The 27327-nt window shown below is 34.0% G+C and overlaps 2 protein-coding genes across 2 annotated transcripts in view; both read left to right on the top strand.

Annotated features, from left to right (window-relative positions):
* The window catches only part of LOC110031051, a 48741-nt gene extending 39213 nt beyond the window's left edge, over positions 1-9528 (top strand). Inside the window, exons 12-14 of the mRNA XM_020734086.1 lie at positions 8852-8887; positions 8982-9183; positions 9278-9528. Of these exons, the coding sequence (XP_020589745.1) occupies positions 8852-8887; positions 8982-9089 (144 nt within the window). The 3' untranslated portion in view covers positions 9090-9183; positions 9278-9528. The remainder of the gene's footprint in view (positions 1-8851; positions 8888-8981; positions 9184-9277) is intronic.
* A 4926-nt stretch (positions 9529-14454) lies between these two features.
* Positions 14455-24004, top strand: LOC110031073 (pyruvate kinase, cytosolic isozyme). Its single transcript, XM_020734113.1, has 3 exons — positions 14455-14841; positions 22049-22510; positions 23111-24004. Exons 1-3 carry the CDS (start codon positions 14584-14586, stop codon positions 23921-23923), a joined length of 1533 nt encoding a protein of 510 aa, XP_020589772.1. The 5' UTR covers positions 14455-14583; the 3' UTR covers positions 23924-24004.
* Positions 24005-27327: the final 3323 nt, after the last annotated feature.

The following is a 27327-nucleotide window of genomic DNA, read 5'->3' as shown; positions in this document are numbered from 1 at the left end:
AAAAAACAAAATTGATGCCAAATGGGTCCAATAGTTCTTATAGTCAACAATTCGGTATTATCTCCATCCTCTCCAACGAAGAGGTGATTATTGTATGAAGAAGGCTGTGAAACACAATTTTGGAGGAAGATGAATGGAAATGGAGAGTTAGTTCACTGTAAGACGAAGGCAGTAAATAATGGTTCCTTTAAGGTAGCAGAAGCTAAAGTTGGCCATTCATTAGGTTGTGCATATGTTGATAGGTGATTGATGACAAAAGCAATGTCTGGCCTATTGATCGTTAGATATTATAAAGATCAGACAAGCTTTTTATAATGGTTGGCTTTGCCAAATGGCTATCGAGGGCAAACTGGATGGGTAGAGAATTATTAATAGGTTTGCTATCTAGTTTTGTTATGTTTTTGCATGATGAAGAAACTATTTATAGTTTCAGAAATTTGAAGGTTTAGGAATGTGGAGACAAGTCCAAGGTCCTTTATATTGAATTGTTGATAGAGTTTGTTGATGAGAGTGGATATGGATATGTTGTCCTTTCTTGGAATTAGGATGTTAACATGTATGAGGAGATATATTTGTATGGCTGGAGTGTGGTAGAAGAGCAAAGTGGATCGTTAGTGTTGAGATTGAAGCATCATTGCTTTAGATAACTGGAGAAGGTGGAATATGATTGTTTGCCTTTGCAAAGTATAAACATGTAGGGGATGCTGAGTGTCTACAAAGCTTGGATTATGTCTTCATGCCGACTACGGAGAAATTCATTTGATATATCTTGTGGGCTCTGAAAATTCGATGCTCCGGACTCTTTTTATTTGTTGAGAGATTTGTATGATCAAATTTTAAAAAGATAGATTGGACTACTGGTAAGACACTGCTGAGAGATTTCATCCTCATTTTGAAAAAAAAAAATTTTGATTTGGGGTTGTAGGTTTTCATAGATGCAAGCCTATATGGTTAATTACCCCTCATAATAATAGGAGCACTAAATATCCAACATATAGTAGCAACAAACATGTTTTAGATTGATCAATTTATCACCTTTAGCTTAAAGTAAATAATGAAAAAATGGGAATGAACCAGATCAGGATCTCATGGTTTCCTTCTCTTAGGTTATCGTGGTCGTTGATCTACTTAATTAGAGGAGCTAGCTGACTCAAACTAGCTAAAGGATTCTTGTTAGCATCCATGAATTGTGTCGTTCATCGGTTCTTTATAGATCTTGGGTGGATATTTGCTTAAGGTGACAAATTAAAGTCTTCCTTAGCTGACAGAAGTTTTTATGTCAATCAATTGTACCCTTATGATTTACAATTCAAAGGATGGAAAGTCTGAGAACATATGAGATGTGACTGTGACCGTATAACAGTTTCATTTGACGACAACCACCCGATCAGAGAGCTCTGATTATAACTGTTATTTTTGTATAGTTTTTGGGCCAAAGCACATAGGTAGAGGACTATTGCCACGTTCTTACCGGTGTAAAATTATTTTGAGTGTGACTATAATGATATATTCGATATGACATTATTCTTTGTGAGCTGAAATTAATTATAAATTTATCACCCCCCGACAAAATGTTACGAATGGTGGAAAAATTATGTTTTAAGTTTAAAGTAATTAATTTTAACTTAAATATTTTGGTTGGTTACCTTGAAAATCCTGATTGAAAAATTTATCCATCTAGTTGAATTTTTTTTATCAACTCAACCATTATCTTGAATATGTTTGAGATTTACTTGAATTTTGTTAGTCTAATATTTTTAGAACCTCAGTGTCAACTTCAGTTCTGATGAGAAGGAGGATCAAACTTGGTGATTTAGACTTGCAAATTTTATATTTATGATTTGTGCATTATTGGAACTTACTGGACTCGTCAACTCCAGTCCTTAAGAGAATGATTGAATGGACTTACAATCTTGTCATATAGAAAAGATGACCTGATTGATTGTTTTTTGAAAATGTGACTGATCAAAGTGGAAACTTTATTCAAATTCACGCTATATTCTTAGACCCTTTAAATTTAAGCATTTATTTAATTCGGTGGATCTTATGTGAGCTTTTAAATTTCATATATTTAATTATTTTAAAAGATTTCTATAAGTTTTTAAGGATTTGCACGAACTTTTAAAGTATTAGTTCAAAATTTATCTCAAGTGACACATCCTAGATTTTGAAATTATGTGTTTTTTACTCACCTATATAAACATCTTGAAGCATTTGTAGCTAAGGAGTGTCCAAACTTATTATTCGCATAGAGCCTTAAAACTACTCATCAAGGCTCTAACATTTTATTTGAGGAATGACCATTAAGTTGTATAGATCTTGAAGACTTTGAAGTTTTTTGAAACTATAAAACTTTATTTGGATATTTTTTTATTGGAGTGTATCTAAAGTTATATCTTTTGAGCTAAATTGCAAATCGTCATAATTATATTTTATATAATTTAAAAGTCTGCATAATCCATATGTTGAATTATTTGCAAGTCTCCTTTAGTCGAGGCTAAGTTTGAAAAAAAAATCAATTATAACTTAAATTTCAAGCTCTAAGTGCCTAAGTTTGAAAATGTTCAATTTCAAATTAATTTTAAAACCCGAGAAGCCTAAGTTTGAACAAGGCATTTTAATTTGATTTTAAATATTAAGTGCCTAAGATTGTAAAGTTGACATTTTAAATATTTTTACAAATTCAAAAATACAAATTTGAATAATTTTTTGCAATTTTAATTGGCCCACATTTCAAGCCATTTTAATAAGTTCAAATGTTTTAAATTTGAAAATCTTATGCTAGTCCAAATTCATATAAAATTTTGGTAGCCTTCCGGCGTATATCCCTGCTTGGGGGTACTGGGAAAATATCAATCTTCCCAGGTGTCTATAAGATGCATTGATCAGTGTATCTCATAGAGGCTGAGGGAGAAAGTAAAGCATTTAACCCACGTTTTATAAGATGTTATGGGCCTTCAGTATACCTACAAAAAGAAACTAGCGCAATTTTTCTCAAATAGGTACTTTAGTACTTAATTACTTGAACATGTACTCTCGTTTTTCAGGATTGGTACTTAAATTCCCTAATTTTTTGTAACATTTTTTCGGACGGGTCTGCAATGTCCTTAACGGTACTCAATTCGCATGAACAGGTACACAAGCTTCATCTAATGGACATTTTAAAAATTACCCTCCCATGCTCCCTTTATATCTTTTCGAGTGAAACGAGGACGAGATACTCTTGAAGTGATAACAACAAAACAATGAAATAAAATACAACACAAATATGTTTATTTTTTATATATACAATTCACAATATGGAACACTAATTGTAAATTGGTATAGAAAATGCTTAGCTTGTGGGCTAGACTCGGGCTTAGGCTTGGAGGCGGGCTGGTATAGAAACGAAGCGGGATGGTTCAGCCTAAGGCAAGAGCGGGTAGCGGGAGTGACACAGAGATTTAAGGATTTAGTGGAGTGGTGCCTCGGTACTCGGTGAGTGCGATTTGCATAGGGAGGAGTTAAAACGGCTTCATTTCGGTGCAAGGAGGTGGAAGGATACTATGATTAGGCAATCAGAGCAAATGAGGAAAGGGAAGACTTGCAGCTAGGGTGTGTGCAGTTTCGAGCAGAAGAGCGGAGAGAAAATTGGTGAAGGGGAAGGCAGGACTTTGACTTTGGTTACTGGGATCGAAGGGTTATGACATAGTGAAGCGACTGAGATTGGAAGGTGAGAAGATTGGAGTTTCAAAAATCTTTTTACGTAACATTTTAGTTATTGGTTTCCAGAGGGAGACAAGGGCGCTTATGCGAGGAGAGCAGGGAAGACAGAGCGGAAGAAGAGAAAGATAGAAATCTTGAAGGTCTTTGTTCACTGTGATACTGTCGTTGCTTTACTAGCTAGCCCTGACATTGTCGGAGTTGTTGATTGTAAAAATAAATAAAATGAAATAAAATAAAGAGAGAAGAGGGGAAATAAATTTAAATCCTATAACTATCTTTTCCTTATATTGAATCCGCTAAACTTCACTACAGTTCCTATAACCCCTTTCTCTTGTTTGTGATTCTTAGTAATCTCACAAAATACATGCAACCAAACCCTAATCACATCCTCTTCACTCGAAACTGTTTATAGCCCCCTTCATCGCAACCGAAACTCTCTTGGTACACTGGTGGCAGGAAGTAGTAAGAAAAACAACAGCAGGATCACAACAGACAAAGAATTCCGAAACTTCTTTAGGTTCCTTTCATCAGAAAAGCTACCACGGAATCGCTGCAAACAAAGCCTCTGAAATTCTTCCCGTGTTCTTTTGGAAAAGGCAAGGACGAGATCGCAGTGTACGAAGATCTTTGAAACTTCATATTTCTCCCTGTACCACATGAAAAAGTCGAAGCCTTGCTCCTTTCTCTTGATTGCAACCTTGTTGTGGCTTCTCTTTGTGTTTTTGTGACGTAGAAGCAACATAAGATTTCACTTTGCCGGAAAGGCAATAACGGAATTGTCTTGTGCAAAGACCTCTGAAACTCTTAAATTTCACAACGATCTAGCCCTCACCTTCTCTGTCGCTCCAACTCGAAGGCATGCTCGCTTCTCCGCCTAGCACAATGCCAATCTACTTGTTTCACCTTCGCATGCCATCTCCCTTGTGATACGCTCCTAATTGAAGCCAGTCAAACAACGGGAGCACAGCGTATAGAGACCTTAAAAAATTCCATCTCTCTCCTTCCACTCAATCTCCGTTGCACGGGACCAAACCCAACCATTTCACTTACCCGAGCCTCTTTTCTACTTATTGTCTCGAACCCACAACTCAAACCCGACCCCACTTATTTGATTTCCTTATTGCAATCTTACTTCAACATATTACTTTAAACTGAAAACACCACATTTTGTTAAAAAATAAATTAAAAAAAAACAAAAAGAAGGAAGTGTTAAAATTTTATTTCATCGATTTTATCATTTTGAGTCGTCGTTGTCTTACATTCAAATATAAATTCAAGGAGGTTGTGCTCGCATTACTTTTATTGCAGGTTATGTGAAGACCCGCACGTATCTTATAGAGTGGTGGATTAGAAGACTCCCTTACGGCCATAATGTCTCACGACATTGAGCAACTCGTCTTATAGACAGCTAGGTAGGTCAGGCACCTCAATGTAGCCCCCTAAATGGGGACGACATTGATTTAGCCCCCTAAACGAGGACGACGTCGATGTTGCCCCTAATCAGGGACGATGTCAGGAGGATAAATTACATAAATATGAAATACATAAATGGAAATAAATTTCAAAATTTTCGGTGATTCTTGCAAAAAATGACTTAAATTCAAATTGCTTTGACTATTTGAAATTTAAGAGTGGCATAAAAAAATAATAAAAGAAGAAAATACAAGTTACAAAATCTAGAATAATCACTCATTATGATTTTAGTCCTTTCAAGAGAATAAAATTATGCATGCAGGACATATAAAAGCATATGAATAATTTGTTATCCTGCCAATTAATGTGATTGGGCTTCTCTTCGACTTCAAATTCAATCATATGTGAAGGTGATCAAATAAAAATGTTTTAATGCAAATGAATATTTATGTGGTATATTTGAAAACATAAATTTTAGGGTTGATAAATTATGTAATTATGAAATACATAAATGGGAATAAGCTTGGGGGCTGACAAATTGACTTAAATATGAAACATCATAAATTTGGGCTATGCTAGGCGACTGCCAAATTGACTTATATTTGAATACATAAATTGGGGTTGAATTTAAGCACATAAATATCATTTTTAAACACTAAATAACAACTTAGTACGCAAGACATACAATCCTATTCCATAGATAAAAACTAGGGGTGTAAACGAACCGAACACGAACGAACATAGCTTGTGTTCGTGTTCGGTTCGTTTGAAATGCATAATTTAAACTAAACTCCAAGTGGTCTATCATCAGTTGTCCCAAGCTCTAAGTGGTAAAATGCATAATTTAAACCATATGTCTGTTGCAACTATATGTCCAATATTCAATGTTTAGTGACAAGCCTTAATTGAAAGTGCTCTCTCATTATCGGGAGGAGTAATTAGTCATAGCGGCTTGTTCCTATGGGAAACCTTAATTGCCAGATAAAGTCCTCTCAAAATAAGCGCGAGATCTCTGGGTAGTGTATTATCTATACAACCTAATCTGCCTTCTGAAAAATTGACTTTTAAAGCTCTCAACACAATCAGAGAGTTTGGAGCATTGAAATTTTTGGAGCCCACTGGAGCGAGCGCAGAAAGGAATACAGGAAGAATCAGGTTGTTGCGGCGAGGGCTTCGTCGGTTTATGGAGGTGATGGCGTGGAAAGGAGGAGTTTGGTTCTATGGTGTCGGAGAGTGGTGAGGGTGTCAAAGTTGGTGTCGGAGAGTGGTGAGGGTGTCAGAGTTTCGAACTGGAGTGGAAAATGGGATGCAGGATTTGCAGAGATGAAGGAAAATTACTCTCGGAGGTTTGTTGTGACCAAAAGGGAGAAAATGACGAGGGAGAGGTTACCAGAGTCTGTTGTGGCTTTTATTTCCAGCCAGAGAAACGCCTTGCGTGAATAGTTATGGCTTGTGAGTAAGTGGGAATGCTTAGGTGTTTTAAATTTATTTATTTATTTACTTTATTGTTTTGCCGTTACCACGTATATTTGAGAACTTTTCGTTAATGCTGTGCAACTATTGGTAATTGGATTCAAATAGTTGCTATTTCGCAACTGTGACTGAAGTTTATATTCCTGCTTGAAGCTTTGAGCATCCCGTCCGAGTTGAATTTTGTCTTCTTTGTCAGCTCTTCAAGGTATGAGATTCACTGCCGCTCATTTCCAATGGCTGAAGCTTTTATTATCAAATTAGTATAATGGAGAACACCAAGTCACTCGTGGACGCTTAGATTACCATCCCCTTTTCAACAAAATTTCTCATGGCAAACGTAAAAACATATCCAATGTATGTATCGTTAATTGCTGAAAACGATCTCATTAGGGGCTCCTTAATCCTTAAAATCTTTAAAGCAAATAAATTGAATGCTTTCTGGATGAATCTTTCTCCTTAAGCACTTGCTCCATGCAAATGGACTGCTCATGCCTAACTAAATTACAACGTTTGGAAGTTAATCAACCAAAATCTAGTTGCTGCCCTTTATTCAGTCTTTTCAACCTCAGTTCTCTCTTATGTTAGACTCCACTATTATATGGCAGGCCTTAACCAAACACCTTCAATCCTCAAATCAATAACATGCCATTGAACTTAAAATTTAGTTGCATCACATTTCTCTAATAAACAACACCATGATGCAATATCTATCCGATATTAATTCCCTCGCAAATCAAATTGCCACTGCTGACTTCTAAGTTGATAGTGAAGACATAATATTTGTATACTTTCAATGGTTTACCACCCTCATATCAAGCCTTCAAGACAGCTATTCACAATGAGCTAGAACATACGAGCCTTGGTGATTTACATTCACTATTAACCTGTGAAGAAATCAACAGTGCTAGCCTGTAATGGGTTGTTATCTAGAACTTACACTGTTTAAAAATTGTTTTAGGGCTAGAAAAATTGATGCAACACAAGGCCCGAGAATATGATCTTATATGTTTAAGTTTAGTATAACATGTATGAAATCTTCTTGTGGTTGTGTAATGTTTATCATTTATGTAACATTTCTTAGTTGTTATGGTTGAAATGTAAAGAAATTTAGTTTATATTTACATTTCTATTGGTAGTAGGGTTTGTGTTTTGTTTGTGAAGCGTCGTATGCAAATCTGTTTAAGCTCCTAAATATATAAGGAGCTATTTCATATTTTCCGTTGAATGAATTTTAGAGAATGACTTCCTCCATCATTAGTGAGTGTGCTGACGTCTCCACGCAACAGGAAAGTTAGTTATTGTTGTTTGCAAGGACCGTGAAGACGAACTCTATTGTGTGCTAGGTTTGGATTTTCATTGTCAAATGAATTTCTTCTTTTCAATCATATCATTCCCCATCTCCATTTCTTCATCTACTCTCTTTGTTAATTATCCTAATATGAACTTGCACACATAGGAAGCCTTGAAGTTTAGATATTAATTGTCTTTATTCAACATCATTAGAAATTTGATTAAATACCATTTCAATCTGCCTCACAGAAATTCTTAAGTCAGTCAAAAGGGCTTAGGAGTCTTTTTCCTGAGTAAACAGTCAACTCCTTGAAGGATCGTTGAGAGTAGAGGTTATATCTTATTTGGAATAAGGCTTTTTGAATTGGTGATATTGCTTCAATTGATTTGGGCTTTTTTGACAATTTTTTCTTTTTCTGTTTCTTTTTTTCTCTTTTTTGAGTTTCTCTATATTTTAATTAGTTTCAAATCCTGCTAGGAAGCCTTGGGACTATGTTTAGAGACACTTGTACGATTTTTTGAAAATTTGTCTGGCATATTTTTTTCTTCAAATTGGCCTTTTATATTTTCATATAAACTATAGTTTATTTCCTGAAATTTTTTAATGTTTTTTTTTTCAGTTTTAGAAAAAAAATTGGGGCTTCAAATATTCTTAGTGTCATTTGATACATCACTACTGTGGCCTTGACCACCATGTTATAACCAGAGGGTGCATGTGCCATGGGTGTGTTTCATTTATGATATCGCACCACCAATTTGTTGCCATATCATGTTGAAGTGGTAAAACTTGTTCTGTAGTGTGTCCTAGAAGTTGATTCATTAATTTAATATATTGCTCTCATTCTTCTAGCAAGTTTTTGTCCTTCATTTTTTATTTTCAAGGCCAAAAGGGGGTAAAGGGGGCCCTGCTCTACCAACTTCAACCAACTGAATCATCTTCATTCTTTTGTTGATCTTCGTGGTATTGCAGGCAACAGCGCAAAAATCGTTGGATTCAAGATCCCGGGTGAGAGAAACTAGAATTGGTCACTGCATTGTCAACATACAAAAGTTATTTGGATGTTACAAACTTTTCATGATTTTCATGCATCCCTCTACAGATTAGAAGACAGTCAACAGCAGAGTTGGAGCAATTCAATGAAAGGTGGAATAGAGCGGTTGAGGAGGACACGGATTGGACTGATCCTTTTGATTTCCAGAAAAGATAACGCGGAGCAAATGCTTCCTTTAGAATGATTAAATTTCACAGGGGCAATATTACATATTTGTTCCTTGGTTGGCTGTTTTGGTGGCATTTAAATGGTAATCTTGTAAATATTTTTTTTTCAATTCTTTGGCATTCTATCAAAATATCTCTAGTCTTACATCTAAACTTTTGAGAAATTGTGCCGTGCAGTTCTCTAAATCCTAGTAAGCCAGTTATTCTCCCGAGGTTGCCTGCATGTCCTGCCTGCGAATGCACTCGGATTTTGGAACCCCCAGCAATGAAATGTTGATATTCCTAAAAGCTTGAAAGGCATTCCATTTCTACTTGAGATATATAGCTCATTTAACTTAGTATTATTGTAGTTTTTATTTATTTATTTATTTTGTATTTTTGTATTATCTATGTTCAGATATTATTTTTATTTAGATGAAGGAATTTTGTATTCAAGCTATATTTCCATTAGACAAAGCGCAACATACTGGATGAAGTATTGCAGTAGGAAGCTGCAAGGAGCACTGAAACTGTGAGGAAGCAGTTTCTCCTCATGGCTGGTGTTCGAATAATTTGGATGGAGTTAGGGGTGTAAACGAGGCTGAACTTGTGTTCAGCTCATTTATATTTAAAACGCACTTTGTGTGCTCGTGTTCGGCTCGTTTGCTTAGCGAGCCGAACACGAGCTACTCACGAACAAAGAGTCGTTTTGACAACCCTAATCACTTAGCCTGAAGTTGTTAAGAGTTGGGGAAATATTTAAAACTATTGTTTATATTAAAATATTATTTAAATTTAATCGAGTAAATTTATTCTATTTTTTAATTAATACTTTTAATTGATTATAAATCTTTGTAGCCTTGTAGTAAACTTAATTTTTTAAAAATATTATTCATCAAAAGTATTTCAAGCCAAAACGAGCAAAACACGAACGAACAAATTTTTGTACGTGTTCGACTCATTAACTTAACAAATGAGTCGAACACGAGCTTCTTAACGAGTTCGGCTCGTTAACTTAACGAACGAGCCCACACGAGCTTCGCTGAACACGAGCCGTTCGCAAACAATGAGACGTTTGGAGTAGCAAGGTAAGTATCTTAATATGTAGAGGCATTTAAATACATACAACACACAATTCATATATACATATCTTACTCATATATATTCATATATACATGCACATCACTCAAATCTTTGACATGACATAAAAAATACCGCAAGTGAAATGCAATTTTTCATGCATGATGGGTTTATGATATCAAATTGTTATAAGCGTAAATAGTGGAATTTGAATGTTAGATACGTAAATACATAAGAATTGTGTGGTATTTATGTAAATTTCCCTAAAAAGTATTATTGAAAGCTTTGATCATGAATGCGGCTGTTGTCAGTACCTTTTATGTCAGAGATCCAAATTTCATGGATATATTATTAGCAGGAATAATTGAAGTCTGATCATAAAATAAGCTACCTGCAACCCTGGCTAATATATTTTAAGACAGCAATCATCGTGAAATTGGGCCAATTTGACCCAATACAATGAAGCGCCTTGTGCTTAGTGCTTACTTGGGTTTGACTCATCCAATTTTTTTTTAGGTTCGAAAAAAAGCTAATATTGGAAATGACTCCTCAATAGGTGTTTTGCTCTATTCAAATTTATTTCTTTTGTTTCACAGTTTCTTCCAATAAATCACAAAAATTTTAATACAAAAATGTTATAATATTATTATTTTCTTAGTTCTTTAATTAATTTGAACCAAAAAAAAAAAAAAAGTAGAATACGATCGAATAAAAATTTATTTGCATTTTGTAGTTTTGAAGATCGAGTTCAAAAACAAATCAAACACGAGCTATTTAGCAAGCCAATTGAAAATCTTATTTATCAAAGCAGCTCTCATTCATTAATGTATGATCTTTTTAATTAATGACATGTCTATATATATTCTTATATGAGGATAATTATTATCTTCTATCATATTAATACATGTTCTTCAGCAGCATTAAATACATTTGCATAAATTGAGGATTTTAAGAAATATAACATAATTGGATCTTTAGTATGATGAATACAATTTTTTAAATGGATATCTCCAATTACATGAGAAGATGATTTTGATTTTGAGTGTAACTTCTTTTAAATGGTTTGTAATTTAATACATGGGTCAATGATTTATGGTTTGCATTGGATAAACCTTAAACACGTTTACCGTGTCATGGATCATTCATAATTTTAGAGGGAGAGTTCATTGAATTAGATTTGAATGAAAATTTTGTACAAACACGTGTTGAGTGATATTTTTTTGCACGAGTTTAAATATTATTTAATAAAATTTAGATCTAAAAGGATGATAGAATTTAATCCACATACCCTTTTTATTGAATATCATAAGAAATTCTTTGATCTTGAGAACTTAAATATTATATATCAATTAAAAAGTTCAACTAATGTAAGGGCATGGTTATTTCTATTTTTTAGCAGAATTTGTGAACCATGTATAATCCTCACACGTTAGAATCATGTATAAGGTACATTATGGTCAGAACCACAGTGTGAATTTTTGTATTATCATGACCGTGACAATTAGTCAGCGTTCCACGTTCGTAGTTTGCTTTTAGGCACAGTGTGTCAGTGCACATTTGGAAAAAAATATGAGGTATGAAATCCACACATGAGGATTAGCAGTTTGATCATTTGCATGGGATGAGCAAGATGATCTTTTTTTCGTTCTCATTATTCTTTGCAACTCTTGATTCCACAATTTAACTTTGAGTTTACTTTTGTATTCTACTTGTTTAGTATAATATAGTTAAATAAAAGCATAACATTATTTCAGATATTAATCCACAACCAATACTTTCAAAACTAAAATTTTCAAACAAAATAAGTATTTCTAGAAAATCAATTTTTTAAGAGTAGATTTTTTACAACAACTTTTGAATTAAGATTTTATACAATCACGATCGAAACAAATGTACCATAAGTTGTCAGTCAGGCCAATGGTTTTAGATCTTTCTAATTGCAACAAAAAAGCTCTTTCTTCAAAACCTCAAGTCATATATCTATGCTCATAGGCATTTCAAAAATGAAAAAGAAAATGGAATAATCATGTCTCCCTATTGATTGCAAAAATTCAAGGATGATATGTTTATTTCCTTAAATCAATGTTGAGAATCTCCATATACAAGTGAGGAGTTCGTAGATTTCACAAACTTATACGAGACTTTAAAAAAATGTATAGCCACTACAATTTGCTAAATGAGGTTGGTGATTCTCAAACAAATTTAATTGTTTATTAACATTTTCCAAGAAATAATCCTAACTTAAAATGTTGATTTTAATAAACTAGATATCCATGGAAAGTGCATAATTTAACCTTACATAGAATTGCAAAAAAGCAGAACAAATATATTCATTCCACAATCCAGGAAAGTTTTTACAATGTGATAAACTTGGTTTGTGCAGTAGTCTTCCAAGCTTTCCACTTACTTGTCCTCCTTGCTTCACCAGTACAAGGAACAACACTCTACTTTTTGATCCCTAAGCACTCACATTAAAGGTTTCTTGCTAGAACTTTCTCATTGTTTCTCCAAACCCTGTTAAATAGATCGCACCCCCTCTCAAAGAAATTAAAAATTGGTTTTCCATAATTATTTTGGCGGGGTCATCACTCTGTGACTTTGCAATTAAGGTGTCACGATGCTAGCTCAGGGCTGCAACGTTGGCTCGAGGCCATGGTGCTCAATTTTGGCACTATTAAGCTGGGTTGAAAACTGTACTGGTTTGGGTTTCTAGTGTCATAGGTTCACCTTCTTTGCTTTTTGATCCTTGGGGCTGATCGTCGACAGCGATGCGTATATGGACATCGTGGTGTTGTGATACTGGGTTTGTCTCATCCATTTGGCTTGCCATGGTTTGGCAAGGCACTATGGCATTGACATTGGACTTTTGTGAGTTGGAATTGGCAGTGTGACATTAGTCACCAGACGCCTAGGCATTAAGCTTTTGGGTAAAAAATCTCTCGTGACTCTAATCTTAGCCTCATGAAGCTAATACCTGACAATGCGACTCTCGAATGTACGTTCATGGTTTGACCTTGCAATTGTAGAAGAATAAACAGATATACCACTTTTGGTTTCAAAAAGATACTCTAACAAAAAATTCACAAATGACATATATGGCTCATAAAATGAACACATGTAGGAGTCACATTATCTTAATAGTTTTCTGAGGTAAATTTGAGGCAATAAAGAATGATATTCCAATGTTGCGACTTTAAGGCAAAATAATTGTTACCCTAAGAGTAATCTAACGATACATAACTCACAAATCATTATCTATAGAGGCTGAATAAACAGTCTTTCAAGCAAATATTCCAATAAGAATGTGCCAACAATGAGGTCAATCAAGCAAAGAAGATGATGGTGAGAGGAGTCTCCATATTGAGGTTGTTGTTGACGTGATTTTGAGATGATTAATGAAAAAGTTCGAAAGCCCATAAAGTTGAAGCATATCATTTTGATTAATTTTTAATCTTCTTGATCTTTTTGTTCAATTTTTTCTAGAGTTGGGCATTTTATTATTTTTCATTTTATTTTCAATCAATATGTTGTATATTCATGTGATAAAATATACATGTTTTCATCCCCCAAGATATTGCACTATAAACTTCATCTATTTGAATATTTATTAGATTTTATTTTTTTTATTTGCTACTTGCACAACCATTCCATAATTTGGAAATTTTCAATGCTAATACCTGAACTTTAAATTTTTTACATTTATACACCAGAATTTTTTATATCACGTTTAAAATATTATAATTTTAATTTTAAAAATGTGAAACACACCTTTCCATATATACATAAGATAGCATGTATCTACGGGTGTAAACGATTTGAGCTTGAGCAAGCCCAAGGCTTAGCTCGTGTTCAGCTCGTTAAAAAATACCATTATTTATGCTCAGCTCTTTTGCTTAGCAAGTCGAACACGAGCTGCTTGCGAGCAACGAGTCGTTGTATCTGCTCTAATTACATAGCCGTAGGATGTTAAGAATAAGAACGAGATTTAAATTTTATTATTTAGTTTAAAATATCAATTTAAATAAAATTTAATAAATTTTTTCTATTTGTTAAATTAATAATTTTAATTGATTATAAATTTTTGTAGCTTTATTGTGAATTCGATTATTTAAAAATAATATTCATCCATTATATATATATATATATGCAAAAAAATAAATTATTTATTTTTGGCTCATGTATTGAACAACGAGACCTTCTTTTGGTATGGTATTTATGTAAATTTTAATCATATTTCAAGCACTAATTTTTAATTTAATTGCCGCTAAAAAAGAAATTCCAAATAGAGAAAGAAGTAATAACACTTCCATACTCTTTCTTGGTCCGCGTTGGACCTTTCCAGTCTTTACTTCTTCTTCTTCAAGATCTGCGGGCTGAGCTTTTGTGTCTTTTAGGGTTTCTACCTGAACAATCTTTGTTTAGGGATGGCGAACATCGACTTCGAAGGGATTCTGAAGGATCTACCGAGTGATGGGAGGGTTCCGAAGACGAAGATCGTGTGCACGCTGGGGCCGGCTTCGAGGTCGGTGCCGATGCTTGAAAAGCTGCTGAGGGCGGGCATGAATGTTGCTAGGTTCAATTTCTCTCACGGCACTCATGAGTACCACCAAGAGACGCTCGAAAACCTCAACATAGCTATGCAGAATACTCAGATCCTTTGTGCCGTTATGCTTGACACCAAGGTTAGTTCATACCCGCGTAATCAACATCCTTATCACCTGTTACGTTATATCGGCCTTGTTTTATTGCTTTGGAGTTGGTTTCCCAGTGGCCGGACACATCATCACCATCGTCAACATCGTTTGCCTTGTCCAAATATTTCCGGCTGGCTTTCGATAAAAAGGATACTCTGATGCTTACTTTCTTCGGTTCATTTTTCTTTCACTGTTTTAGAATTTTTTTTTTCAAGTTTTTGTTGGTTTTATTTGCTATGAATTATTCATTTTTAAAATAATCTAGCAAATTTTGATGAAAAAAAGATGAACTTTATGTTTTTTGATGAAAGCTAGAAGATTTGCTTAAGGATTTGTTTTAATTTAGAAAACCAAGAAATAGGTTTGTGAATTTAATAAAGGAATTAAACACAGCTAAAAAATTGGATTGATTTTTTTTTCTTGGATCGAAATAAAGCATAATTAAAGATCTGTCTAATGATGCGTTTTCAACATGAATTGAGTATTCGATGGTTGGATTAAGCTAGCTAGAGTTCCTTCTGAAATCTATGTGCATGCTTGTATGACGAAATTAATATTAGCATATGTGTTTGTATTTGTTATGTGAAAACTTGTATGCAATAGGATATGATTGAATAATTAATTAAAAAATAGGAATCATTTATCATCTCATAGAGATTGAATTCACTAAGTCTTGAAATTGAATTAATTTATACTTTTTTTGAAAGATTGAAAGATGACTTGTTAATGAGATGAGAATATAAACTAAATAACTATAGTTGAAAAATTCCTAAATTGTAAAATCTGGATTGTTCTTTTTTGCTTGGATTGAGCTCAAAGAAAAATCATAGAGCTGGTTGTTGAGCTATATTTTACATGAATTGAACCTACCATGATAGGATTTAGCTAGCTATGGATAGTATTGTAATGTTTGTGCATACTTGCATGTAAGAAAACATATTAGAATATGTATTTATATTAGTTATGTGAAAACATGCATGCAAGGATACGTGATCAAACAAGTAATAAGGAATAAGAAACATATATCATCCCCTTATAGGATAAGTTTACTTAGTACTGAAATTGAATTAATCAAAACTTTATTTGAAAATTGAAAAATAACAAGAGAAAAGAAACTAAATAACTAAAGTTTTACAATTCCCAAATACTAATATTTAAAAGAAGGGCTGCTCGCAATATAGATTAATATCTCGGGGTTAGATTTCACCAGGAAAGTTTTCAATTGGTTACAATTCCAATTTGATTAATCTTCACAAATACCCAAGGATGCTCTACACCATTCTCTCCTAATTCTAAACATACGAGTTATCAAATATAATATAATCTCTAAGATGAATTTAATGTCACAAATTTTAATAAATTTAGGGATCTAAATTGTTACACAACCGTTAACACATATATCACTATCCTAAATTAGTGATGTATTTCGAATAGGGGTCTACGATGAACTTGTTTGTCATCTTGTAATTTCAAACAAATTTCTATATCTTAGCAATTGATGGCCAAATAATCATAAGAACATAAAAAGAGGTTGAAAATACTTAACAAGCATTTGAAAGCACAAATATGAAAAGGTTTAATTAAGAAAGAACTATTATTAAAGATGTGGCTACATTTAATCTGTTGAAAGGACATTTAACTCATGCTGGTGGAAGAAAATTTGAAGGAAAATCTTGTAGAAATTAATATTTGTAAAATGAAAGACGAAATTCTATAAAAGAATCCCTCCAAAAATTTTCTCAAAATAAACTCAAAAGATCTCATGACGGGTTCTACCACTGTAGCTTTGAGTCTGTCATCGCCTTCTAATAATATTTCTTGATTTCCAGCTGAAAGTATTGAACATAAGTTGAAATTTATATTATTTGTACCAGTTTGATGCTCAACCTTCATATTTTATAAGCATGCAGCTACCGTGAGCATGCTCATGGTTGTGTTTGGTGGTTACTACTTTGTTAGCGAGTAATTGATCTTTGGGCTGATTAATCTCAATGTCTCTTGAAAATGACATCACATTTATCACACAAATTAATAACTTTTTGGTTGCATGATTCAAGATAATTTTGCTTGACATTCATGAAACTTTCTTCTAGGCACTCGTTATCCTGTCTGCATTCTGCATCTCATTATTTAGGAAGGTGTTGAAAAATTTGTACATTTATCAGTTTAAAAATTTATAACAACAATGTATATACTGTTAATTGCCCGATCTAGAGCGCACACAGTTTATAAAACTCTCAAAATGAAAACCCCTAGAGGAACGTGTCAGATCAACTCTCTTAGGGTTACTTTATATAATCACTCAACCTAATACTGAGTGCAGTAAAGCATGTGCTAGCTTATAAAGCTAGTGCTCTGTTGGATATAATCTCTTGATGATTTGACTTCCTTAATTGTCTTACTTGACCTGACCTCATTATTTGCATCTCTTGACATCTTCTCTCATAACCCACTATTTAAATGGCCGCCTATAGTAAAGCTAGCGAATTCAGACCTTTCATCTATGTCTAAGAGTTCACCCAACTCAGATAATTCATTGACTTCCTTAAGTTGAATTTGAACAATTTGCCCTCTTCGGTAACCATACCCAGTTATGACTCTTTCAAGCTGATCGCATTACCAACTTCCACAAGTTGATCCTTAAGACAATTTGTCATTTTTGAGTACTCTTTCTCGTTCTATGATATTGCCCAAATAATAATAATAATCCCATTTTATAACAAAACTTGTTATATTTTATCTTTTCTTGTACATTATTATTTCATATACTTTTTTTATACTTTTTTTATTTCTTAAGTACATTTTTTATCATTTGTTTAATAGAGTTTGTTACTTGATTCTACATAAAATTAGCTTTTTCATGACCATCCAAAATCTTAAAATCTTAAATTTTACTTATAAAAATAATTTTATTTGTGTCTTTTAGGTATTCTCATCTGATTCTATGATAATGTTTTATTGTATTTTTTTTCTTCCAACTGCTCATTTTAAAACCCATAATTAATAATCGACGTTGAGTACTTAAATTTTCACTTGTAATGACCTTGTAATCTTTGCGTTCTTGACGATTTATTTTTCTCATAAGAAAATAATTAATTTGTGTTTTATTATGTTCATTCTTATATGTAGTAATATGTTCATCTCTTTTCTTAAACTAAGTATTAGTAATAACAAAATCATAAGCTAAAGCAAAATCTAATATGATTTTACCTTCTTTGTTAATTACTCGAAAATCATATCTACTATAAATATTTTATCACTCTACTAATATGTTCATTTACATCTCCTTCAATAAAAAATTTTTATTGAAGAAGTATCATTTATATTAATTCTTCCGGGTAATTCCACAATTTTTCTTTTGAATATTTATCTAAATCTACTTGAGGAACATAACCATTTACAACATTAAAAATTTTAGTATCAATAATAATCTTTAGAGCTATAATTTTATTTTCAATTTTATTAATTTTTACAACATTATGAACTCTTCTCTATAATTTCATTTACATCATTTCTAGTGAGACTCCTATTTGAATACCAAAGTTTAAAACCTAAGATATCAATCTCTTTAGCATTTTCTTTAACTCATTAATTTCTTGAATGTATAAGATATTTATCTTCATATGAACCATTATATCTACTAATTTATTAATTTACCTGTGAGAGCATATATAATCTAAGATTCGATCCTATTATTAGTTTTATGAACTAATTTTTTTATCCGCATCTGTTCATAATATGGGAACCTTTGTTTATTTGACACTACACCTAGATACTGATGTAGCGTTTTTTTAACATTTTTCACTATATTCAGGTCATACAGCGTGTCGTTTGCAATGGATGCCCTAGCATCTAAACAATGATTTAAAAATTCTTGTTATGATTTTTCGACAAAAAAAGTTAAGCTGGCTATGAAATAACTAATGCCCAACCTCCACTTTTCACATTCGGGGCTTGGAACCCGACAATGATAGTGTTAATTGAAGAAATAAATATAAATGGACAAAAATGATGGATTTTACAATCAGTTTGAAGAGGAAAGTATCAAAATAGCTAAATTAATGAAGCTTTTGATCTCATTTCACGTATAGATAATTAAGAAATGAGAAGATTGAAAGAAATTATAGATTCATCCACCTCTATATATTTGCTATATCTCTATAGCAAGATTATCAACCCCAGCCCCATTTTTGATTCCGTCAACTATATTGTTAGTAACGTCATCATCATTAGCCATCATTAAATTAATTTTAACATTAACCTTATTTTTTTTCAAAACTTACTAATCATTCTACCTCTTGTTTGTGGTTTTTCTCAATCCTCTCAGATTAACAGATCTACCTTCCCACCTTCTCAATGCTGATCTCTTAATTACACGTGTGTGATTCAATGCTATGCATGAATGTGTATTTCACTTTAAAAAGTGGTAATTGTGGGCGTATTTTTTAATGTGATATTAAAGATTTTTGAGTGCTATGTGTGTAAATATCAAAGTTTAGGCTTGAGATATGTAAATCAACCATCGAACTGTTGCAATTTCACCATTTAAATCTGCAAACTCATGTGATTTCTCACAGCATTCATACCGTTGGCCATTTTATATTTATCACCAATTGTATGGTTTTACTAGCTTATAATCTTCAATGAATCTTCTTAAGATTAGTTCTCCTCTCACCTTAATGGCTTTTCATGTGTGGTAGATATACTTTTATGAGCATGTCTTTAGCCAAAATTAAGTTAAATAATGGCCTGTATGAATAAACATTTCCAAGTTCAGATAAAATATTAAGCTACTCTCTATCCATCTTTGAATGGAGACTTGGAAGTTTTAGGTGCATTAGAAACATAAGATTGAGCGTGAAGGTGACTGCTTGGTTATTCTAACTTTGGTGTTGCTTTATTTCATATTTTTTTATATTATAGTTTAGAAGCTAGTCTATCAAGATGATCTCATTGAGATTGGTTGTATTTTTTAAAATATGTTTTGGTATTATTTTGTTCGCACTTTTGGTTTGGCTCATTTTTTATCTCCTTGTCTGAACAACATCAGTTCTCTTTTTTAAGCTGTTAATCGGTTCTCTTATAACTCTAATACTCTGTTACCTTGCTGGTTTGCGGCTTGTCACTGTGACTGCATTGATGCTTTTTTGTTTGCTGCTGATTTGGAGTCACTGCTTTTACCTTATGTTTTTCGTTCTCTCTAACCTTGGAGGTAACCACTTATTTGTAGCAGCCTCTTGTGACTCAGCATATACCTTGTGGTTCTTTGGTTGTTGCGTTATATGTTGTTGTCCGTTAACTCCCGTACTTAGCTTTCTATTGTAGCAGTATTTTATCACAACTCGGGGTTGTTATATATCAATTTTGGAATTTTTTTACTATAAATAGGATTCTTGAGATAAGTTAAAATAAGTCTTAGCTTTATGAATTTTATATTCCTCTTAAACTTGTGAATTCTTCACGCTAGTGTGGTGCCAATGTTGGGGACAACAACAGGTGAAAGTTCTCTTCTTGTATCATCTTAAGACCTTTATCTTCATTTATGACTTCCATTCTTGTTCTTTTTAATATACATTTTATGATTATTTTTTGCCTTTTAGTTGGGATTTTCTCTAGTGTGCTATAATTTGGTTTTCCTTTGGTGTGGATTCTATTCTCTGAGTGGATGTCTATCGATTTTATATTTCCTGTGAAATTTTAATGTTGCATGATCTAAAATTATCTTTGAGTTAACTTTATTTCTTTTTTTAAGTTGCATCAAAAGTGTTTTTGCCTGACCAAGAGTTGGTGGGATGTGAATTTTGATCTTTTCTGCATGCGTTCTTTTCTGTCAAACCGTGTTTTTTTTTTTGAAGGAAAATCTAAGACCCCAAGCACGCATCACTTTTTATTCCAAATCATTTGTTTTCTTTAGTATGTTTGAATGTAAATTATGTTGTATATCACATGTTCTCTCATGTTCTTAGTGTTGATGTGCTTTATGCTTCATATTAATGATACGAAATTATGCACTTGTGCTAGATTTATTCAAGCTCTTTTAATGAAGAGACTAACCTGTGATGGTTTATTCATAAAAATGAGATAAATATTGCCCTTGTTGGATGTTTTGGAAAAAATACTGAACCTCACTGTTTACCATTCCAAAAGCAATAAAAAAGGATCTATTATATTGATATTTCAGCTAGGATTAACTTTGAATTCTGCATATACATACACGGCAAAGGCCTTTAAACACTGGCACCATTGGACCAAGGAGCTCCTAAAATTTTCACCCAGGTCTCCCATGCTTACTCTAATCAGATGGAGACTATATAAGGCGACTTTAAAACTTCAAGGCAACATGGATACAACAACATCAGTTAAACCTATCTTCTGACTGATCTGTTTTATTCGTCTTTGAATATTTTTGGACTTCATCGCCTAATTAACATTTGTTCTTGGTTGTTTCAGTTACCTTGATCGTTGGTCTTATTTGTCTATTACTTTGTAGGAAGCCTTACGCTAGTTGTTTATGTCATTAACTGTGGTGGTTGAGGGTGCACATTTTCGTTGGAGTGTCATATATTGTATGCGAATAGCACTAATGATAGAGAATTCAGTGTTGGTAAAATTAATCATGCTGGCATTCAAACTGTTCTAATTTTATATTAAATGTTAGATTTTTTTTGTTATTTGCTTTTTATACATCTGTTGATGTTCTAAAATTTCCAGGAATTTTCCGGTCAATTAAGAACTATGTAGACCATGGCTGTTTAATTTTTCCTGCTGTTCGTTTGCCTTTTATCTTTTGCTTGGTTGATTTCTTCGTGTTTTTGGATGTATTTGTTTTGCAGGATGTCAAGTTTCATACATTTTATGTTATTAACCAAATTATACTCTTCAGTTAAATTGATGAGAAGTTTGCTGCTTGTATTGTTTTCTCAATTTTTTTGTCTATGAGTTTTTAATATATGGTGGTTAGATAATGCTACATGTCAAACATTAGAAATTCATTAACAGAATGGAATATGTATTTCACAATTTGTTTTAATTATTTTAGCATCATTCACATGCTTTCTCCCCCCGTAAGTTTGTTTTTATACGAGACATTATTCATGACTTTGTGAAGCTGCTCGTTTAACTGTCTTTGTTATCTGTTTTCCTCAAAATATATACCTTCTGGTGTTCATTCAATTTTCTTTTTTTTGTCTTGAAGGGGCCTGAGATTCGCACTGGTTTCTTGAAAGATGGAAAGCCTATCAAATTGGTGGAGGGTCAGGAGATCACTGTGACTACTGATTACAGCATCAAGGGAGATGTGAATGTAATTTCTATGAGCTATAAGAAGCTTCCCGTAGATCTGAAGCCTGGAAATACTATATTGTGTGCTGATGGTACGATATCCTTAACTGTCCTATCTTGTGACCCTGCTGCCGGAACAGTCAGGTGTCGTTGTCAGAACACTGCAATGTTAGGCGAGAGAAAGAATGTGAATCTGCCAGGAATAGTTGTGGATCTTCCTACACTAACTGATAAAGACAAGGAAGATATCATGGGTTGGGGCGTTCCAAATAAAATTGACATGATTGCTTTGTCTTTTGTTCGTAAGGGTTCTGATCTTGTTACGGTTCGAAACTTTCTTGGATCGCACGCTAAGCAAATAAAATTGATGTCCAAGGTACTTCTATCTGTCAGTTAATATATTTTCACAGGTTTTTTACTTTATATTTCTTATTTTATTATTCTTTTCTTGTTTTACCTATTTGAAAGATAATATCATCTTCACCACCATCATTGCAGATGCATAATTTTGGTATTGGGGGTGAGACTTGGAGAGCAGTGAGAAAATGTTGTTGTCTAAATTTTACGTTTACAGTGCATTATGGTCTTTCACATAGGATAAATTCTGTAGGCGGGGTTGAAATTTGCAGTGCTTCAAATAAATAGGGTTTCCATCCTGTATTTAGAATAGGAAAATGAAATGGGTAGTTTTGCCTATTGGAAATAATTCTTGACCCTTGGTAATTGGATTTAATGTTTCGATTGGATCAATGTTCTAGTACTTGTTGAATCACTGGAAATGAATGGACAATTAGTAAGAAACATAATCTGGAGGAATGATCTTTATTTAGATTGGATCAACTATTTATTGTGTTGGGGCGTGCTATGAGCGATTCAGTGCAAGATGTTGCTTGTTGATTTCTTATTGCTCATAATTTCATGCTTAAAGCGTTGCTTACAGCTTTTCTTAATTTCTTATTGCTTCTGTTCTGTTCAGGTTGAGAACCAGGAAGGTGTGATAAACTTTGATGAAATCCTTAGCGAGACAGATTCTTTTATGGTTGCTAGAGGTGATCTTGGAATGGAGATTCCAGTCGAAAAGATCTTCCTTGCCCAGAAGATGATGATCTACAAATGCAATCTTGCAGGCAAGCCGGTTGTTACTGCTACCCAAATGCTTGAATCCATGATCAAGTCCCCGAGACCTACACGTGCGGAGGCGACCGATGTAGGGAATGCTGTGCTCGATGGCACGGACTGCGTCATGCTCAGTGGGGAGAGTGCTGCAGGAGCTTACCCTGAGCTGGCTGTGAAAATCATGGCCAAGATCTGCATTGAGGCCGAGTCTTCTCTTGACTATGATGCCATCTTCAAACACATGATAAAATCTACTCCCCTTCCTATGACCCCACTCGAGAGTCTCGCTTCCTCTGCTGTTCGCATGGCTAACAAGGCCAAGGCAGTGCTAATCGTTGTCTTAACACGTGGTGGGACAACAGCTAAGCTTGTGGCCAAGTATCGACCTGCAGTACCAATCCTATCTGTGGTGGTCCCTTTGCTGACCACAGATTCATTTGATTGGTCCGTTAGCGACGAGACTCCTGCGAGGCAGAGCTTGGTTTACAGGGGTCTGATTCCACTGCTTGCGGAGGGTTCTGCAAAGGCTACCGAAGCAGAGTCAACGGATGTGATTCTTGAGGCTGCTCTGAAGTCTGCTGTGGAGAGGAAACTATGCAAGCCTGGGGATGCTGTTGTTGCTTTACATCGCATTGGCATTGCTTCTGTCGTCAAAATCTGTGTTGTGAAGTGATGGAAGAATTTGTGTGGGTTCCGTTGTTGCAACTGCTGCATTATGCAGGAGCTATGAAGAACAAGTTTTGCTGATTTAACTGCTCGCACGGAATGCTTTCCTCGCAGCATTCTGGTATCCCAGAATAAAATACTGTTTATTTTTGTGTGCCATTTGTTCTCTCATAAGCATTTTCAATCCCTGTAGTGGTAATTTTATAACTGGAAATAATTGATTTTGTTGGAACTAGCAGCCCTTTTTTCCATGCTATTATACCACGTTACAGATTTTGTTAATTTATAGGCATCATGTTAGAGACTTTTAGACCCGAAATTTTCTGAACATTCTTTACCCAACATTTAGAAAAGCGTCGGCCACGGCCGTTATCTTAGTTTAATAATTGCCCAACTTTTCAACCCATTGATCATTTGTAGGATTACAAACTTGGTTGGCGATCTCATTTGAATCAAAGGTTTGTTTTGTTTGACACAACAAGAAATAATATTTCTTGATTTACAGCTGAAAATATTGAACATATTTTATAGTTTTTATTATTGATATCAGTTCGATGCTCAACCTCCATATTTTATAAGCATGCAGTTATGGTGATTTTGAAGTTTATATTATTTATATCCGCTCGATGCCAGCCCACTCAAATGCTATTCACTAATAATTTTGAGTTTCCCCTGGATGATTTGGCTTCCTTAATCGACTTACTTGACCTGACCTCATTATTTGCACCTCTTGACATCTTCTCTCATGACCCACTTATTAAACGGCCGCCTCTAGTAAAGCTAGTGAATTCAGACCTTTCATCTATGTCCAAGAGTTCACTCAGCTCAGATAACTCGTTGACTTCCTTAAGTTGACTTTGAACAAGTTGCCCTTTTCGGTAACCATACCATACCCAGTTATGACTCTTCCAAGCTGATCGCATTACCAACTTCCACAAGTTGATCCTTAAGACAACTTGTCCTTTTTGAGTACTCTTTCTCCTTCTATGATATTTTATCCTTGACGGCTTATCTATGCTGACTCTCCCAAGAGCTTGGCCTGTATAGTTGGCTGATCTTTTTCAAGTAAAGTCAATCATACCCAATCTGGTAGACTTTAGAAGTTGTTAAACTTCTCGTTTGCGAACATGGTGCCCCTTTCAAATGTACCATTAGGACATAATATCTCATCTAAAATAACTGTCCAATCTAACTACTTTGCAAACACATTTGTCTACAATATGTCAACATGCCTCTCATTTACATGAACTTTGGCCAAATTTGGTACACCTCTGAAGGACCTGAAATCATCAAACCATTCATTTTTTGTTATTTATTTTATGGTTTTCTCATTGCTCAACATTATCATTTTAGTAAAACAAAAAGTTCTCTTATCTTTTTTTCTTCTCTAGCTCCCTCCCACTTATCCCTTGGATCATATGATGTAGATGTTCGATGTAGTAAACATTATTTTCTCTTCTTTTTTGGTCTTAGCAATGTTGTCGATAGATGTTTATTCTTGCCTTGTCTAACGCATGATTTTTTCGACACTTTCGTTGGCTTGTCTCACGGATTATGCGGTATTTTTTCAAGCTAGAAAACATCATTGGTTGGCGTTTGCCCTCGTCTGACACCTCGTGTTGCCATCCAAACGATGAACCAATATTTGTTGTTCATAACCTCCAAAGTATGTAGAAGATACAGATTCATTCTTTTACATCACATAACATCCATACTCTTTCATCAAATTACAATATTTATTATTTTTCTTTATTGATCGATGATTCTCTTTAATTAGAATTATTTCTCTTTCTGCGTGGCATGGTTGGTAATTAAAAGCACCTAAATTAACTCCTACAGAATAAATCTTAAGAGGGTATGCGAGCAAATATGGTATTTGCCTACGCAAAATTCCATATGAGAGATACCTGTGAGTATGTTTGGAGAATATCTGATGTAGAGCATGTTCTGTACAAATTTAGAGATTAATCGTGACAATCTGAAGTGGAAAAGCAAATAGAAAATTTTTCCGAACTGGCCATAGATTAGTTGTTGGTTGTTAATGATTATTGTTAGGATTTGTTAAATTTATAAAACCGACTTCATGACCCAAAATTCATAAAATTAAATGACCAAGATCTTTGAATTTATGATTTTCACATACTCATAAATGAGATTTATGTACATGTATTCATGATATCAGAATTTAATTTGAAGAGATAAAATTTCTCTCTCTAATCCTTATGTCTTTCTGTACTTTTCGATGGAGAGAAAACATACATTTCTTCTTTGAAAGAGATGACACTTCTCTTATTTATAAGAGAGAATATAAATCTCTTGGGAAGAGACAACTTTTCTCTTAATTATCCATTATTAACCAGCATTGATTATTGACTAATAGGATTGGAAGAGACATTACTCTTCATTTAAGATAATTGAATTAATTAATTAAAACGAAAGGATGCGGTGCCTATTGGGAAGAGACATGACCCTCTTCTTTTTAGTTAATGAATTACTATTAAAATAAATGACAGCGAGCCATATAAATGTAAAACTAATAATTATATTTTGAACCGAGTTGGGGTTAGCTTAAAATCAGCTAAAATGGATTGAGTGTGGTTTGAAATCGGCTCGTGGCTCATTATATTTGATTTTGAGTCAGTTTGGTTTGAAATTGAATTGAATTGATCCTGCTTGAAATCAAAACGAGCTTGCTCAAGCTGAGTTATTTGGATCGTTTCAGCTTGAAATCGTCTCGATTCCGCACAAGATTGAAATTAGTTGGCTCAAATTCAGTTTTTTGGATCGGTTCCATCAACTCAAAATTATCTTGTGGTTTTTTAAATTCAACTTTATTTAGTATATTATATATTGATACGCCACCAACAAATCATCATAATCCAGCACGAATCTCGATGCAATATTTTGAGCACGAACATTCAAACTTCGATTGCGAGTCATCCGGAACTCCGATTTCAGCAAAATTATAGTCAAACTGATTGGCTCGATGAAACGGACCTAATGATATAAAAGTTAGTCCAATCCGAGTCAAATCAGGCTCGGATCAAGTCATTAAACCACTACTACATGATTTTCGGAGGCATTTGAAAGGTCAAACAGATGTCGAATCTAGCGAGTTCATAGTCGAATCGAGCATCTCGAAAAGACGAATCCAACGAGCCCAAGATTACTCAATTCCGACATCGTTAAGGCGCTCAAATGTCCATCAAATGTCATCTGATCAAGGGAAGCTCTCCGGACCGTCCGATCAAAATGGTTCATATTCCTGCATTAATTGCACTCAAAACACTATAAATAGAGCCTCACCCCTCACATGAAGAGGAGGCTTAAGAGAGAACTTGAGGCTTTGAGAAGGAGTTCAAGTCCAAGATCATCCTCGCCATCGTCGATCGTCGTCGACCACCACCGACC

This window comes from Phalaenopsis equestris, unplaced genomic scaffold (assembly GCF_001263595.1).
Source record: "Phalaenopsis equestris unplaced genomic scaffold, ASM126359v1 Scaffold000765, whole genome shotgun sequence".
Lineage (NCBI taxonomy): Eukaryota > Viridiplantae > Streptophyta > Magnoliopsida > Asparagales > Orchidaceae > Phalaenopsis > Phalaenopsis equestris.
This window is presented reverse-complemented; position numbering and strand designations above follow the sequence as displayed.

Excerpts from the sequence above, each read along its gene's own strand:
- LOC110031073 (XM_020734113.1), top strand. The coding sequence starts at position 14,584 with ATGGCGAACATCGACTTCGAAGGGATTCTGAAGGATCTACCGAGTGAT. Across the intron at positions 14,842-22,048 it reads CCGTTATGCTTGACACCAAG|GGGCCTGAGATTCGCACTGG; the intron begins GTTAGTTCATAC and ends TTTGTCTTGAAG. Across the intron at positions 22,511-23,110 it reads AAATAAAATTGATGTCCAAG|GTTGAGAACCAGGAAGGTGT; the intron begins GTACTTCTATCT and ends TGTTCTGTTCAG.